At 31.1% G+C, this 14,171-nt stretch overlaps 2 protein-coding genes across 7 annotated transcripts; both read right to left on the bottom strand.

Moving 5' to 3' along the window:
* Positions 1 to 144: 144 nt before the first annotated feature.
* Positions 145 to 3,755, bottom strand: Tcs3 (Probable tRNA N6-adenosine threonylcarbamoyltransferase Tcs3). Of its 2 annotated transcripts, none has more exons than XM_074118384.1 (6): positions 3,605 to 3,755; positions 2,623 to 2,844; positions 1,760 to 1,979; positions 1,021 to 1,199; positions 293 to 524; positions 145 to 222 (listed from the first exon to the last, which is right to left on the bottom strand). In XM_074118384.1, exons 1-6 carry the CDS (start codon positions 3,633 to 3,635, stop codon positions 186 to 188), a joined length of 921 nt encoding a protein of 306 aa, XP_073974485.1. In that variant the 5' UTR covers positions 3,636 to 3,755; the 3' UTR covers positions 145 to 185. The 2 variants fall into 2 exon arrangements, with proteins under 2 accessions (XP_073974485.1, XP_073974484.1); XM_074118383.1 differs by having other exon boundaries at positions 3,288 to 3,618.
* Positions 3,756 to 4,773: 1,018 nt separating this feature from the next.
* Rab7 (RAS oncogene family member Rab7) lies at positions 4,774 to 12,615 on the bottom strand. Of its 5 annotated transcripts, none has more exons than XM_074118391.1 (6): positions 12,480 to 12,549; positions 12,203 to 12,338; positions 9,696 to 9,922; positions 8,955 to 9,173; positions 7,472 to 7,696; positions 4,774 to 6,346 (listed from the first exon to the last, which is right to left on the bottom strand). In XM_074118391.1, the coding sequence occupies exons 3-5, from the start codon at positions 9,873 to 9,875 to the stop codon at positions 7,472 to 7,474; spliced, it is 624 nt and encodes a 207-aa protein (XP_073974492.1). In that variant the 5' UTR covers positions 9,876 to 9,922; positions 12,203 to 12,338; positions 12,480 to 12,549; the 3' UTR covers positions 4,774 to 6,346. The 5 variants fall into 5 exon arrangements, with proteins under 5 accessions (XP_073974492.1, XP_073974491.1, XP_073974488.1 ...); XM_074118390.1 differs by having other exon boundaries at positions 12,198 to 12,278; XM_074118387.1 differs by lacking the exon at positions 12,203 to 12,338 and having other exon boundaries at positions 12,480 to 12,615.
* Between the last annotated feature and the right edge of the window lie 1,556 nt (positions 12,616 to 14,171).

Genomic DNA, 14,171 nt, shown 5'->3' with positions numbered 1-14,171 from the left:
TACAAATGATTTTGGTTCATTGCAAACTAATGTTCATTTAGCAATTCTTGTGCACTTTACATCTTCGTAGCCAAAGATTATGGAGCTAAGATTAGAAGCAAGCTTTATAAAAGTTTCAATGTTTAAACTCATAAAAAAACGAGATAACTAATGAAATTAAATATATTTGCTCAAATATACAGAAATTACCTCCAAGTTACTTCAACATCGTCTGTCCTGAAACTAATAGGTTTTTTTATCAAATTAATGTTTAAAATGTCTTTAAATCTAATTGAATTGCTATCAAACTTACCGCTGGGTACAGTATGTTTCATCCCATTTTGTAGGCCCTGTATGTTTAAACAATAACGCGCCAGCATGGGCTATCATTGCCCCATTATCTATGCAGTACCTTTCATCAGTGGCATAAATTTTAGCACCACGTTCTGAACACATATCAGCCATCATCTCTTGTAACCTTAAATTACATGCAACACCACCTACCAGCAGAACTTCTTGTGAGTTACAATGGGCCATAGCTCTTTCTGAAAATAGTTGGTAATTAAATGCCATTGTAATTTTCTACCTTCATTTCTATTTGCTGCCTCTAAAGTGAAGCTTTAAAAAAACTCACAACAATAAATGCTCATAATCTATTTCTACCGTAGTAATAGCAAAATAATCTGAATAACCAGATAATAATCTCTAACCTTAGATAATTAATTTACAGTACAGTTGTACTTAAAAATAATTACATTTTTCTGATGAAGATGCGCTTAATATTAATAGAGAAAAAGAACTCAGCAATGGAGAACCACTTTGAACACAGGATTCATAAAATGCAGCAATAAAGAATGCTGCATTCAGAGTGGTAATTAAAACTAATGAATTTTAATCAATAATTTATTTTTCTATTTTGCATGTTTTAACAAAAGAACTCAAGTTCTATTCAATTATTCTCAGAGAATGTTTAGTTTGCTGAGCACAATTTAAATGTTTTGTTTTTTGACCATTTAAATTAATTAGAGAAAGAAGAAATACCTGTAGTTTCTACTAACATGGCAAATACTGTTTCTTGTAGTGAAAAACATAGGTCTTCTGCCGTATACTCTTTTGCTTTTAGAAGGTTGATACCAACTTCTTCTATAAAAGATAATATTCCTGAGAAAGATACATCCATGCCTTTCACAACGTAAGGCAACTGTAAATATTTCTTGCCTCTAAATAAATAAAATTACATCAAGTTAATGACATTACAGTTGAAATGATAAATAAAATTTGTTACGTCTCCATTAAAATTACGAAATAAAATTTTACTATTTGGAATTTTGTTAAGAATACACAAATGACTCCCATGTTTTTTAGAAAGAAAAAAATTTTACTTGCTAAGAGGAACTAATATCAAATGTTAATTCACCGTAAGGAAAATAGATAAATATACGTATCGCATAACTTTAAAAAAAAAAAATTAATGTGCATCAATATCTGAAATCATTGGTCTCTGAGACTTCTTACTGTATTTCGGTCTCTGGGCAGAGTTCTTTCTTTACAGAAACATTTGACAACAAAGTAAGCCAGAGGACGCAATCTAAGGACAGCTTACCTGGAAATTCATCATGCGAGAAATGCGCGGTACCACAGAGCTAATCCCTTGCAAAAATAAAGGTCGGTATACAATCAGGAGGAAGCTTTCTCGAGATCAGTTTAATTAGGTTTCAGGAATGCGATCCTATGTAAAACTGGAAGAAATCAGCTTTATGCATTATTTAACAAAAATCACCTCTTGGCCATCTGCTCTATATTGTATCCTGGACTAGGATCATTGGATAGATTAAGTACTCTAGCAAAGCGATCCAAGCAATTTCCTACTGCTATATCAATCGTTTCTCCAAATATGCGATACTTTTTGCATGCGTAAGCAATAATTTGAGTATTGCCACCGCTTACATAAAGTACAGTAGGATTATCGCTGTTTGTAATTTGGCGACCCATTTCAATATCTGTTAAGAAATTAAGGAAAAATGCCATGATATTACGGGTCTTACCATTACAGAGGAGCGCATCAGATTATTGAATATAACTGTGAACTCTCCTATAAACCTGTTTGGAATATAAGGAAGCTAGATAACTTCATGAATCTATATTAGGTCTTATCTGCACAAGTAGTTATGTAAGAATTAGGTTCGGTTAAACAAAACGAAAACTGTCTTCTTCTTTTTTTACAAAGTAAAAGATGAATAACTTTTGGAAGATGCCGAACTGATTTATACATGGTTAATATTAATATACATTTTTCTCAATCGTATGACAAACCACAGAAAAGATCAAGCACAAACTATCTTTCTGGGAGCTCGGCTTTTACTAGTATTTTTTAATGTATTATTTTATACAGCATAAAATAAAAACAGAATGAATTTTCTTTTAGAGATTTTGATGAATATGGCTCCAATGATTTTGAATACATACATAGTTCTGCAAGGTTTGTTTGAAACACTTTTCCTGGAGAATTCTATTGACACTTTTGAGAACATAGTTCGGGTTACTTCTGAAGAGTCAAGATAGAAAAATGTATGATTCCTGCATTTATATAGCCAGCTAAACCCTCGCAATATGGCCAAACTATTATTTTTTTGTAAAGGATACGACCAATACAATGATTAACTCCAACAATTGGTTTATTCCACAATTGGGCCAATGTTCGAGCAACAACTGCAACTGAAACTAATGGAGCACCCATTCCAGGTCCTTTGGTGTAACATACTACATCGATATCAAAAGGCGTTACGCCAGCTTTCTGAAATGCTTCTTTTAGTAAAATAAGAATATTATCTCGATGGTGCTGCGCAGTCTCTTTGGGTAGAAAACCTAAAAGAATGGTTATTTAATAGAAAAAATTAAACTATGCACACAATGATTGGTAAAAGATACACGAAATCACGAAATAAAAATGACAGGAAATGCAATTTGTAAAGGATAAGCCCGCACAATGATAAAAATAAAGCTTAAAAAGAAAAAAAAATGTAAGCAAGAAAGCGACCCATTTCTCTAAAACACGCTCTTGAAAACATGTTGCTTACTTGACCTTTTTTTACCAATCTGCTTTGTAGTTCTTAAGAAATCGTTTATTTCATTATTTTTTTAGGCGCGTTAACATCTGAAGTTATTGAAGCTCAGTGCACTATCGGCATCCCAACAGTTGGAACCAGTGATTTCCGCGTTGGAATATAGAATTAGCTAGCCACTCAGCAAACGCCTTCTCTGAATTCGATTATTGTACTACATACCTTAAGAAGATGAATAAAACTCACCTTCTCCAGGAGGGGTGATATATGTTCTTCTGCAATTTGAAAGCACTTCTCCATCTCTTACTACTCCAATTCCTAACTTATTTGCACTACCTTCAAAACCCAAAGAAACCACCATAGCAAACTGATTTTAAAACTACAAATTACTAGACAGTTTCAGATCTTTTAAATGCAGATCAACTACTTGAAACTTTTAGCAACTTTTAACCTGATAAAATAGCCTTCAATTCTCTCATTTTCGTCATATTTAACAATTAAAACTAATACAAAAAGATATTTGCAAATAATGCGTATAAAATGAAAAGTTTCAAATTACAAACCTTTCAGTAACCTCTTTGGCTCTTTTAACATTTCTATTAGATAAAACTTTTTAAATCGATTTATCCATTCCTGTATTCTAAAGATATCGAAATTACGTGCGCTAAAAGTTTTGCAAAATAGGTCGCCCAGCAACTAACAACAATTAACAAAAAACATGAGTCTAAAAAATTATAAGATGCAATGGAAACTGAAGACTACGTTGATTTTCTTTCCAGATTAACCGAGATCGAATTTCCTAAAAATAAGGTGTTAGACATAGCAAATTATGCGAAAAACTCATCGATTTCAGTGAAAAAAAATCTTTAAGCACTCCAGCCCAAAGTTACAAATTATTAAGTGGCAAATTATCTTCATTTCATTCCCTTCAATTGTTTTCCTTCTTCAGTTGAGAGACCTTGAGGGTCTCCACATGGGGTAATCCAGTCTACTTACGCCTTGTCACTTCTAGCTACTGGCTACTTATTCCCGCAATTTAAAGCGAAAAAAAACAATGCGAGAACGAGTGAATTGTGAATAAGTGCAACCGGACGCCTTTTATTCGAAGTTAAATTTAAATTCTTAAATATTAGAAAAAAATATAACGATTCAATTATTCATATTTTTGCAATTTGTATCACAAGAGTGTTACAAAAATATTTAGTGGTGGCTCTTTAAAGAGGTGGTACATTTCACATTGAATCCCGATGAGCGCAGCTAACACATCTGAAACCTATTCAGCACAATTGGGCAGGTTCTGCTATCCAAAGCCATACCAACACAGAAAATGTTCCTACGCAGGCAACATGGTAGTGCAAGAACACACACTTCGCGCCCGGCTCCTTCGAAAATTAATAAGCTGGAGTTTTAGCTTATTCTCCACCCTTCTTGTACATGGGACCAGACATCGCTCTACCTCTCACTTATGGCCCCATGTGTGTTTATAATTTAACATAAGAACCTAAATGTGCATTATATTACAAATACTATGTCGTAATTTTTAATTTTGTTAATTTCGCTCTTAAATGTGCTTGATTTCATTACTTGTTACATTCATTTCCTTATGTTTGTAAATAATATCTAAAAAGTTGTTTAAATTATCAACAGACTTAAGGTTGATTAAGACCAATAATCTCACAAAAATTTTCGTAGAAATAATCAATCGATAATTTGGGATTTCAAATAAAAGGCCTTTTAGTTACAATTCTAATACTTGTAACTGAAATTTTATTGGATGTCTGCTATACACAAAGCATTCTGTCTGCATTACAAAAGAAAAAAAAATCTGATCTTGAAAAATCATTTAAAAAACATTATTTTTAATTTATTCACAATTTTCATCTATTTCTTGATGATTTAGGTGAAAGGTTTGTGATGAAATTTCAGATATTTTTGTATTTTTTTATATATTAATTTGTAACATTAATCTTGAATAACAAATCTCCCTATACAAATAATAGATAAAATTATAATTAAATATTTCTTCATATTTATATATACTATTTATAATTTATGTACTTTAGAAATGTATTTTCCTCTCATAAAAGGAAAACAAGGAGATAATTTTTTTATTAAACGTATCACATTTGAGCGAGCCCACTAAAGCGGGCTCTAAGGATTAGGATGGGACTGCATGTTCTCACTAAGGCAACACAAATGTTTTGCATTAACTCGTATTTTTTAAATATTTTTAGTAGTGAATAAAATAATTAAAAAATTATGCTGGATTTTTTTTTTTAATATTACATAAAAAATAAAAGAATAAATGATAAATAACTAAATATTCATTCCACTAAATTGCAACAAGGTTTATAATTCTGTTTTTACAAATAACAAACTATACATACATGCTTTGTCAACTGAGTTCCAACACAACAGGACATTTGATAATTATAAATAAAAAAGCAATAAGATATTAAAACAACATAATTGATGAATATATAAAAGTATAATATTAAAATTTCTGTTTTGCAATTTATCATGTGGAGAAACAAAATGTAATATTACCTGGCTTTTAATGAATAATTTTACACTAAATATATATATATATATATATATATATATATATATATATATATATATAATTTGATTTAATTTGGTATATACACAATGCATTAAAACGAAAAAGCCCCAAAGAAGGATAAAAGTATATACATGTTTTAAAGAAAACAATATAAAACCTTAAAGAGAGAAGCAAGGCAACTTTTTTTGTATTTTGCTTAGTGTGAATAAAATAAAACGGAAGTAATTTCCCACCTGACAGATTAGCAAAACATAAATTATTATTTTGTGAGTTGATGATGAGCCACACGAGTTCAAATTAATGCATATGTTGTGTCATTGATCATTCATATATTTAAGCAATTATTTTATTTGATATTTTTAATCCCTGGCAATAATGAGTTAAAGTGTGAATAGGTATTATATATCTTTTGGAATATATAATATAGTATATATAGATACATATTTGTGTGTAAATGAAAGCAATTACTTATGTGCTGAAATGATATCGGCACTCACATTTTATATTCTGCTCTCCGAATGCCAAGGGAGAGGGAATGGCGTTAGAAAGAGAGCTCGTGGTGACATATTTTAGAAGGGAAATGCCTATTTTTAATACGGGCCCAAAGATACAGAAATTTATTTTCCCCTTCTGAGATGTTTGCTGCAGATGTTTTTCGCACTATCGGAGTATGCTGCCTTAGAAACGCTGAGAGAAAAGTGCCTTTACCCAGCTCAACAACGATTAAACGTATCAGCTGAAACTGAGAAAATTCAAATTATTAGTTAAAGAACGATTTACGAATACATAAATTACACCACCCATATGACAAAATATCCTTTAGGGTAAACGAAAAAATTCTACTATGCTTAAGTAAACTTAATAAAATAATCAAACGGAGGATAATTAGATCGACAGACTACTGAGCTAAAATTTTCCATTTCTGCCTTCCTGATTGTTAAGCGGAAACAAAGGCAAGCTTCAAGACAATTTTCTAAAGTTATATTTCATGTTTCAAGTCGTCTACTCTCCACCTACTAATCACTTGTCGTGGACTTTGGCGCAAAGGCTGAAAAAATTTCTTATTGAAACTCTAAAAATAATTCCAGTAAAGCAGTTGTATAAGGGTTGATCGTCAAAGAACGTGTTGTTTGAATATTAACAGCACAAATAAAATTCGGAGCTCCCGAAAAACGAATCCGTAACCAAAGTGTGCGCCGTAGGAACGATGTGTGATTCCGCCTGAAGAATTATTACGACCCATGATCTGTTTAAAATAGAAACTAATCTTTTTACAATTGCATTTAGACTTCCTAATAGTTCTGACGAGATCCAGACGTATACTGAATTTTAACCTCATCTATACGTGAAGAAAAAGAATAATAATAACATAGTATAAGGGCACTTCTACAGTTTTTAAAAATAAAAATAAAGCAAACTAGATTTCATTGCCATGAAAACTTATCTTAATGCACACTTTCTCTCTTCTTGAAATAATATAAAGGTGCCAAGAACCAAATGAAACTCTCAGAATAAATTAATTTAATACCAGAGTTTATAATTTTATTTTTTGCATTTTAATTTATCTGTTACTACTTAAAATTGCATTAAAAGTTACCATTTAAATTTCAAAATAAAAATATTAGAATAATGAGGGAATTTTTTTTTTTACCATCATCTTCATGTTAAAATATATTTCCTTTCCATATCATTAATTTTTATTAAATTAACTTTTTATAATTTCCACCAAAACATATGGTTTTGGTTGGGTCAATTGGGCATTAAATTCCAAAAATAATGTTTACATGGATCTGAAGTGCATACGTTAGTTGAAAAGTAAAAAAGCAAAATCTCATGAACTAAAAATTACTAAATTTAAGATACTTACCTAACAGGCACACTGGTCCTGACCAGTTGAAGGCTTCTGTTCCCCTGTCAGTTTTATCTGGTCAGGGAAATCATTATATAGGCTTACGTCCGATTCTTGGGCCAATGCATTCTTAGCTATTGTCTGAAAAGCCTGTTCAACGTTTATAGCTTCCTTGGCAGATGTTTCATAGTACGGTATATTGTTCTTCGATTGACACCACTGTTGTGCTCGTTTGCTGGATACCTTAACAAATGCAAAGATAATTCTTTAACTAAATCTCGTACATATCTATTGGAAGCAGAAAAAATAGGTATTTCTTAGATCATTTTAATTCTTTCATGTTCAATATTAAATAAACATGAAAAAACTAGACCACTTGATATTTTGTTTTTTCCCCCACTAGCGCAGATAATTTTTTATTTCATGAAAAGTCTATACGCCATAAAGGAAAAGAAGGAAACAGATTGTAAAATAATATTTGCCTAGAGTACTGTAGAAAAATAGATTTATGAAAAAAAGCACAAACCTCATCAAAAATGTTTCTATTATACTTTGATTATTTTAAGGCAGAAACATATTTAGAAAAAAGGAAGATATTTTCCTGCTTTTCGGCTTTTTTAGAAAAATAAAAAAGATTCTTAAGATTTTTTTTTTAAATTTTTGTAATGCATGAAATACCTCTTGCCAATCATGCCTGCATTCTGCTGATTAAATTAGAAACCCTTTACTGTTTGATGTCGTCCCACACTTCCACTTGCTCGGCTCATAGTTGCTGATGGCACCTCCTCATCTCGTTCGTTAGATGTTCTATGGAACTGTGAGAATAGCAAGACATAACCTTCAAGGATGTCACACTCAATGCTTTTAGGCTCTTTCCCCCTCTCTTTCTCGAACACATAGAGGTCAGTTTTCGCCTATTATGTTATCCCTCCCAAAATCATTGCAAGTACCCTTTCGAAGATTGCTAATCACAATCTTACCTTAACTATCTTCACACTCTAACCCGGTGATTTGAATAATGCAGGAACCTGAACAGAACCGGAATCCGGACTCGCCAGAAAAAAGTTACCCGTAAGAAGTAATTCTCCATCCAAGTTCCAAACTAAACTTTGAGGAGCTCCCCGATGTGGTCCTTTGGCTGGAGATTGAAGATTAACTTCAGCAAGCCGCCTCCACATTGACATTCATATTTCTCAGCCGCTTGCTCAATGTTCTCAACAGCTCTCTAAAATGGTTTCGAAGAATTCTTATGACCGTAAATTTGCCACAGCGGGAACTGTCGCTCTGTATGCCTGAACTCTTCGTTCTTATCAACTGGCCTACTGAACGGCTTTCCTTACGGTAGTTTCTGGCATTCCTAACGATCTGGCTGCATAACGCTTGCTTCTTCCATCCTTAACTAACGCGATAATCGTGGCGTCTGTTTTTGTAGTTAGTACCATTCCGACGTAACCAATAAACAAGTTTGTTGAAAACAATAATATTTTACTTTTATACATACCGCTCTGTTATCCAGATCCACCTTGTTCCCTAGAACCACAAATGGAAAATTTTCAGGATCCCGTGGTGATGCCTGTATCAGGAACTCATCGCGCCAGCTATCTAAAGATTTAAAAGTGTTAGGCGCTGAAACATCGAACACTAAGACACAACAATCTGCACCACGATAGAAAGCAACTCCCAAAGATTGGAAACGTTCTTGACCTGCAGTGTCCCAAATCTGAAAATTAACAGGGGAAAAAATCAGTATTTTTATGAAGATATACTTTTTTAAAGAAAAAATAAAAGAGAATTTTATTAAAATTTAAATTTTTAATTGAATCTGCTGCTATCCCTCTATTTCAAAAGTGCTCCTACTTAACTCTGTTTAATGGGATTCCCTGGCGTAAGCTGCACCACTAAATAGAATAATAAAAGGGCAACAACCATTACCTGGGCTCAAACATAAGGCTTCCTAATTTAAGGTACAATCAAATCCTAATACCACTTTTTGGTCTAATACGACTCTGTCTTTAAGTTATTAAACATAACTTTAAAAGCGGAGGAAACAGAACTATCTCGTAAAATCTAATCAACATCTTTCTTGCCAAATCAATAAAGGATTGTTTTAATTACATGATAGAGCAGAAGTATAACTTAAGAGTAAGTATGATGTTAGATTCTATAGTTAATAGAATTACATAATATGTTTATTTAATTCACTGATTTAATCATTTAAAGTACATAAAATTTTGAGAATTACCTGCATTGTTACGATTCTATCATCAACAAGCACTTCTTTGGTTAAAAAATCAGCACCAATTGTAGCTTTGTACTGATTGGAGAATTTTTTGTTCACATATTGATTCATCAGGGATGTTTTCCCAACACCAGAATCTCCAAGAATGATTACTTTCAACAAGACTTTCTTTCTTCCTGACATGTTTATTGGACAGCTCCTTGTAGGTCGTTAACCAAGTTTAATTTAACCTAAGACAAATTGTTGAAAAATATTTAGTACTATATAAACAACGTAACTAACAATTTTAAGGAGAAGATACTAATCTAGCACAAAAATATCCTTTATAGAAGTAGCAAATCAGATAAACTACTTAAAAAACATAAATGACTTTAGGAATCCAAACACATAATTAATGTTAATACTATAAGAGAGAAGTACAACAAATATTTTAGAGAAGTACATAACAATGAAAAAAGAAATATATTTAAATTCGATATTCATAAGCAACGGAACTTTAAAGTTCCTTCAACTATTACGATAATAGATAAAAAAACACATTGGATCAAGACTGAAGTTCATATTTAAATATTACTACAGTTCCATCACAAAATAGAGAGAAATCCATTTTTTAAGAACAGTTAATTAAGACAATGGTTTAACCACTGATCTCTCAGTAAATGTCTATAAATAGGTTTTTGAATACTTCCAATCCCAACAATATCAGTAACCGAAGGTGAGTATTAAACCCCACAAAGAATACTACTCTACTTTAAAAAAAAGTAACTTAAAAAATTAATTTTAAATATAAAATAAAATACTAGAAACAGAGTTGGAAGAAGTATTCCTTGCTATCAATTCTAGTCAAAAAACTGGACTCGGAAATAAACAGATAAATGCTCTAAAACAATGTACTCGAAGATGATCCTGAATGAAACGTCCAATGGATTCTGTGACCTTTATGGTTGGTAGTTTATTTACCTCACTTGTGTTTAAACGATTCTTTAACTTTTAATTATAAAGTTGTCTGGACAATAAAAAAATAGATAACTGGCCACTGTTTAAAATTAACATAAAATAATTTTATTTCATTTTAGTCAGCGCGATCACGTCAGGTTTTCTCTAGCAAGCTGAGCGACTTATCTTTGTAGCTTAGAAAATCAATCCAATAACTGTTCTTTAAGTACAAAATTAAGATTTTGTTAAAAGCTAAAACCCCTATCCTCAAAATATTTAATGTTTACATTAACATATCTCAAGATTCTTTTTGAGTCTACTGCAGTAAAAAAGTTATAACGAGAGTGAATTGGATTAAATAACAATTATGCTCAGATTAATTTAGTTTCAACTCATATGCTAAGGCAAGAACTTTATAAAATTGCTAGTTTCTCTCCCTCTTTAAACTGAAGATTGTAAATAGCTAATCCATCTAAATTATTTATTAAAATTACTTCTACTAAGATTTGTTTAATCAAGTTAAGTTTAAATAATATACATTCAACTCGAAATTACTTTTTACACTGCGAGAAATTATAGATTTATACGAGACTCAACTAGTAATTAAATAATTATTCATAAATGTATTGGAATGCTAACAAAGGTTTTTTCTCATTACTAAGGTTTCTCAACACTCACGGTTACTAGTTCCTTCACACACACACACACACACACACACACACACATATATATATATATATATATATATACTCTAGAACTTTTAGAATTCTACACTTGCAAGAAATGTCAAAAAAAAAAGTTAGTATTAAAAAAAAACAACTAAAAAGCTCAATTTCATAGAAATCAACTTGAGAGAAAACTTCGAGTTAAATTAAATACTAATAACTCAGTTATTTTCTTATTAGTAGATAACCCAGAAATTTTGGTTTTCAAAACCAAGTTTTGAAATTTCAACTCGCATCATTTTCTAACAAACCACCTCTGTCTATACTTCTTTGTTGATTAGTGAAGGACACGTAAGGATAATAAATTTGTACGTAGTGGGCCTTTCCCAATAAGAACTTAATGTTTTTTAATTTAAAATCGGTAAACGCCAACTAATAAACAGCGAATTGTTTTTTTAATCAGGGTATTAACAGAATCAGATACATAAACATTAATAAATTATTCTACATCTGATGTACGTTTAGATTTAAAGGCTAGCAAATATTGTCATCTTCATCTGTAATAAAGTGATGACTCACACTTGAGATTTCTTTAGCAAATGTTTATAGATAATTATTTAAATAAGCTATTTTATTCTACATGTACATTTTTGTTTTTGTTTGAGGTAATACACAATTTTGAGTTTGACCATTTGACATTTCTTAAGTAAGCCCTAATGTACACGGAATGTTAAGTTATTTCAAGATAGTATTCACAGCCTTAAATCCATTTCAAAAAATAAAAATACTGAAGTTAATTCATATGTAATTTAACTATCGAAATATGATCTAGAAAAATATCCTGAACAAAGCTACTCGACTGAACCCTGCAACACTAATAAGATTTAATAAAAATTGTTATCACCTTACTGTATTGTATTGCTGTTTGAAAATTCAGGTAATCAAATAAGATTCACTGTTTCGGATGAACCCTATTACAGAACGTCTGCGTCAAAAAAGTAAAAAGAAGATTAGGAAGAATTAACTGCACTTTCAGGAACAAAACCTTTGAAACGTAGTAATGAATTGCACATTGTTATTAATTAAGAAATGTAAAATAGAAAAATAAACGGCCAGTGTGTGAAAATCAGGAAGTACTCTTATTTTTACAACAAACTCCTTACTTTAAATACTGTATCATACTTACGGACTTCTGAAAACACGAAACAATACTACTAACGTGAAGTAAAATGGCGATCTTCAATAATAATTTCAATATCCTAGCATGACGTCAGTTTTCAACTCAGCTGAGTTGCAGCAAGTACCTTGCACTTCTCATAGGTAGCGTCGATGTCTTTTTTGCGTTTTCCTTATCTAACAGAGTAACATTAATTTTGTTTAATAGCAATGAAATTTATTATTGTAGTAAATCTATGTTTTTTTTTCTGCATTAACTGGCAAAGCTAGTTTGTAGGCAGAATTCCTGTGCCTTTTTCTCTTTAAGCTTAATGTTTCAGTATTCTTGTACCTTATATCGCCTTTATACCGCAGGGATTTTAAAGTTAACTAAGCGTCGTTTTTAAAGAACTTTAATCTATTATATAACCAGTAGTACTCATATATAATCTAATGAAGAGTCAAAATTGGAAGTTATTAGCATACTTGCCAACCTGGATGAGTTTTTTCTATTCGCAATTATTTATTTCAATTTATGATTATCATTTTACCCGGGTTTCATATTTTTAGTATCCTATTTCTATATCATCTATTTTTATTTATTTTTGTTGCGTTTCATTTTAGTCGCAAATAGTAACTTATTACACAAATTTTTCTTTTTTTTTACTGAGAATGTTTAGATGACTAAAACATGACACGGACACTTTCGGAACGGAACTATTACTTAATTATAATATTATTGCGTTTAAAATTGATTTAAATCAGGATGAGAAGTTTTTTAACATAGAACGGTTAAACTGGTGATAGATAGCACGGGTTCAAAAGTAGCTAAATAATGTTTTCCTCCAGGAATTTCTTTCTCTCTACCATTAACTGTGGGCTTCAAAGAAGTTAATTTATATTGGAATTTTTCTCTGAAATACAGGTGGCTATCAAGTCCTACAAATTTAATTCTTGAAAAAAATAGAAACATTTTCTGACGAATATTTGTACAAATGTCTGAGTTTGCTACATTTGTATTTTCTTGCAAGCCGTATTATTAATAAAAAAAAGTAATGGCTATAATTTATAAATTAGAATGAACAGTATAATTGTAGTAAATAAATGAATGCCCTTTTGTGATAGTTTAGTGAACTTGGACAGGAATTACATGTTTCCTTTTCTACATGAATGATGTATGTAACTGATGGATCGCGTGTCTATCAGTAAAATATAAAGAAAGGTTAATCCAATCCTATCATCATAGATTTCTAACTTAACATACAGAGATGTAGTTAACATGAAAATTTATAATAATTCAATAAGAACTAATTTTTCTTTTCCATCTGACGGTAATCCTTAAATTTGTATCACTCATGTAAAAAAAGTAAAATAAATAAATAAAAATATTACTATTAATGGTTGGTGCAGTGACAATACTATGATATGCTGGTCCGAAATTTTCAGCTAAAAATGGAGTATGTTAAAATCTCGTTATTCGAAGATTTCCAGGGGTATCTGAAAGGCTGAAAAAAAATCCGTTAAGAAATTCAGTTAGTAATCACAACTGGAGCAGAGACCTGTGTAAGTGCAGGAAGCTTCGAAAATCGGAACCTTTTGTACACTTCTCATCGTAGCCTGCTATGTTTATTCCTAGAACAAGTAATTTATAAATGATTTGTTTTGTACAAATGTGCATTTTATTTTTATTTAAGACGCAAAACACCCGAAGCCTTTTTCAGTG

This window comes from Rhodnius prolixus, unplaced genomic scaffold (assembly GCF_049639745.1).
Source record: "Rhodnius prolixus isolate KJV_2025 unplaced genomic scaffold, Rpr scaffold_2, whole genome shotgun sequence".
NCBI lineage: Eukaryota > Metazoa > Arthropoda > Insecta > Hemiptera > Reduviidae > Rhodnius > Rhodnius prolixus.
This window is presented reverse-complemented; position numbering and strand designations above follow the sequence as displayed.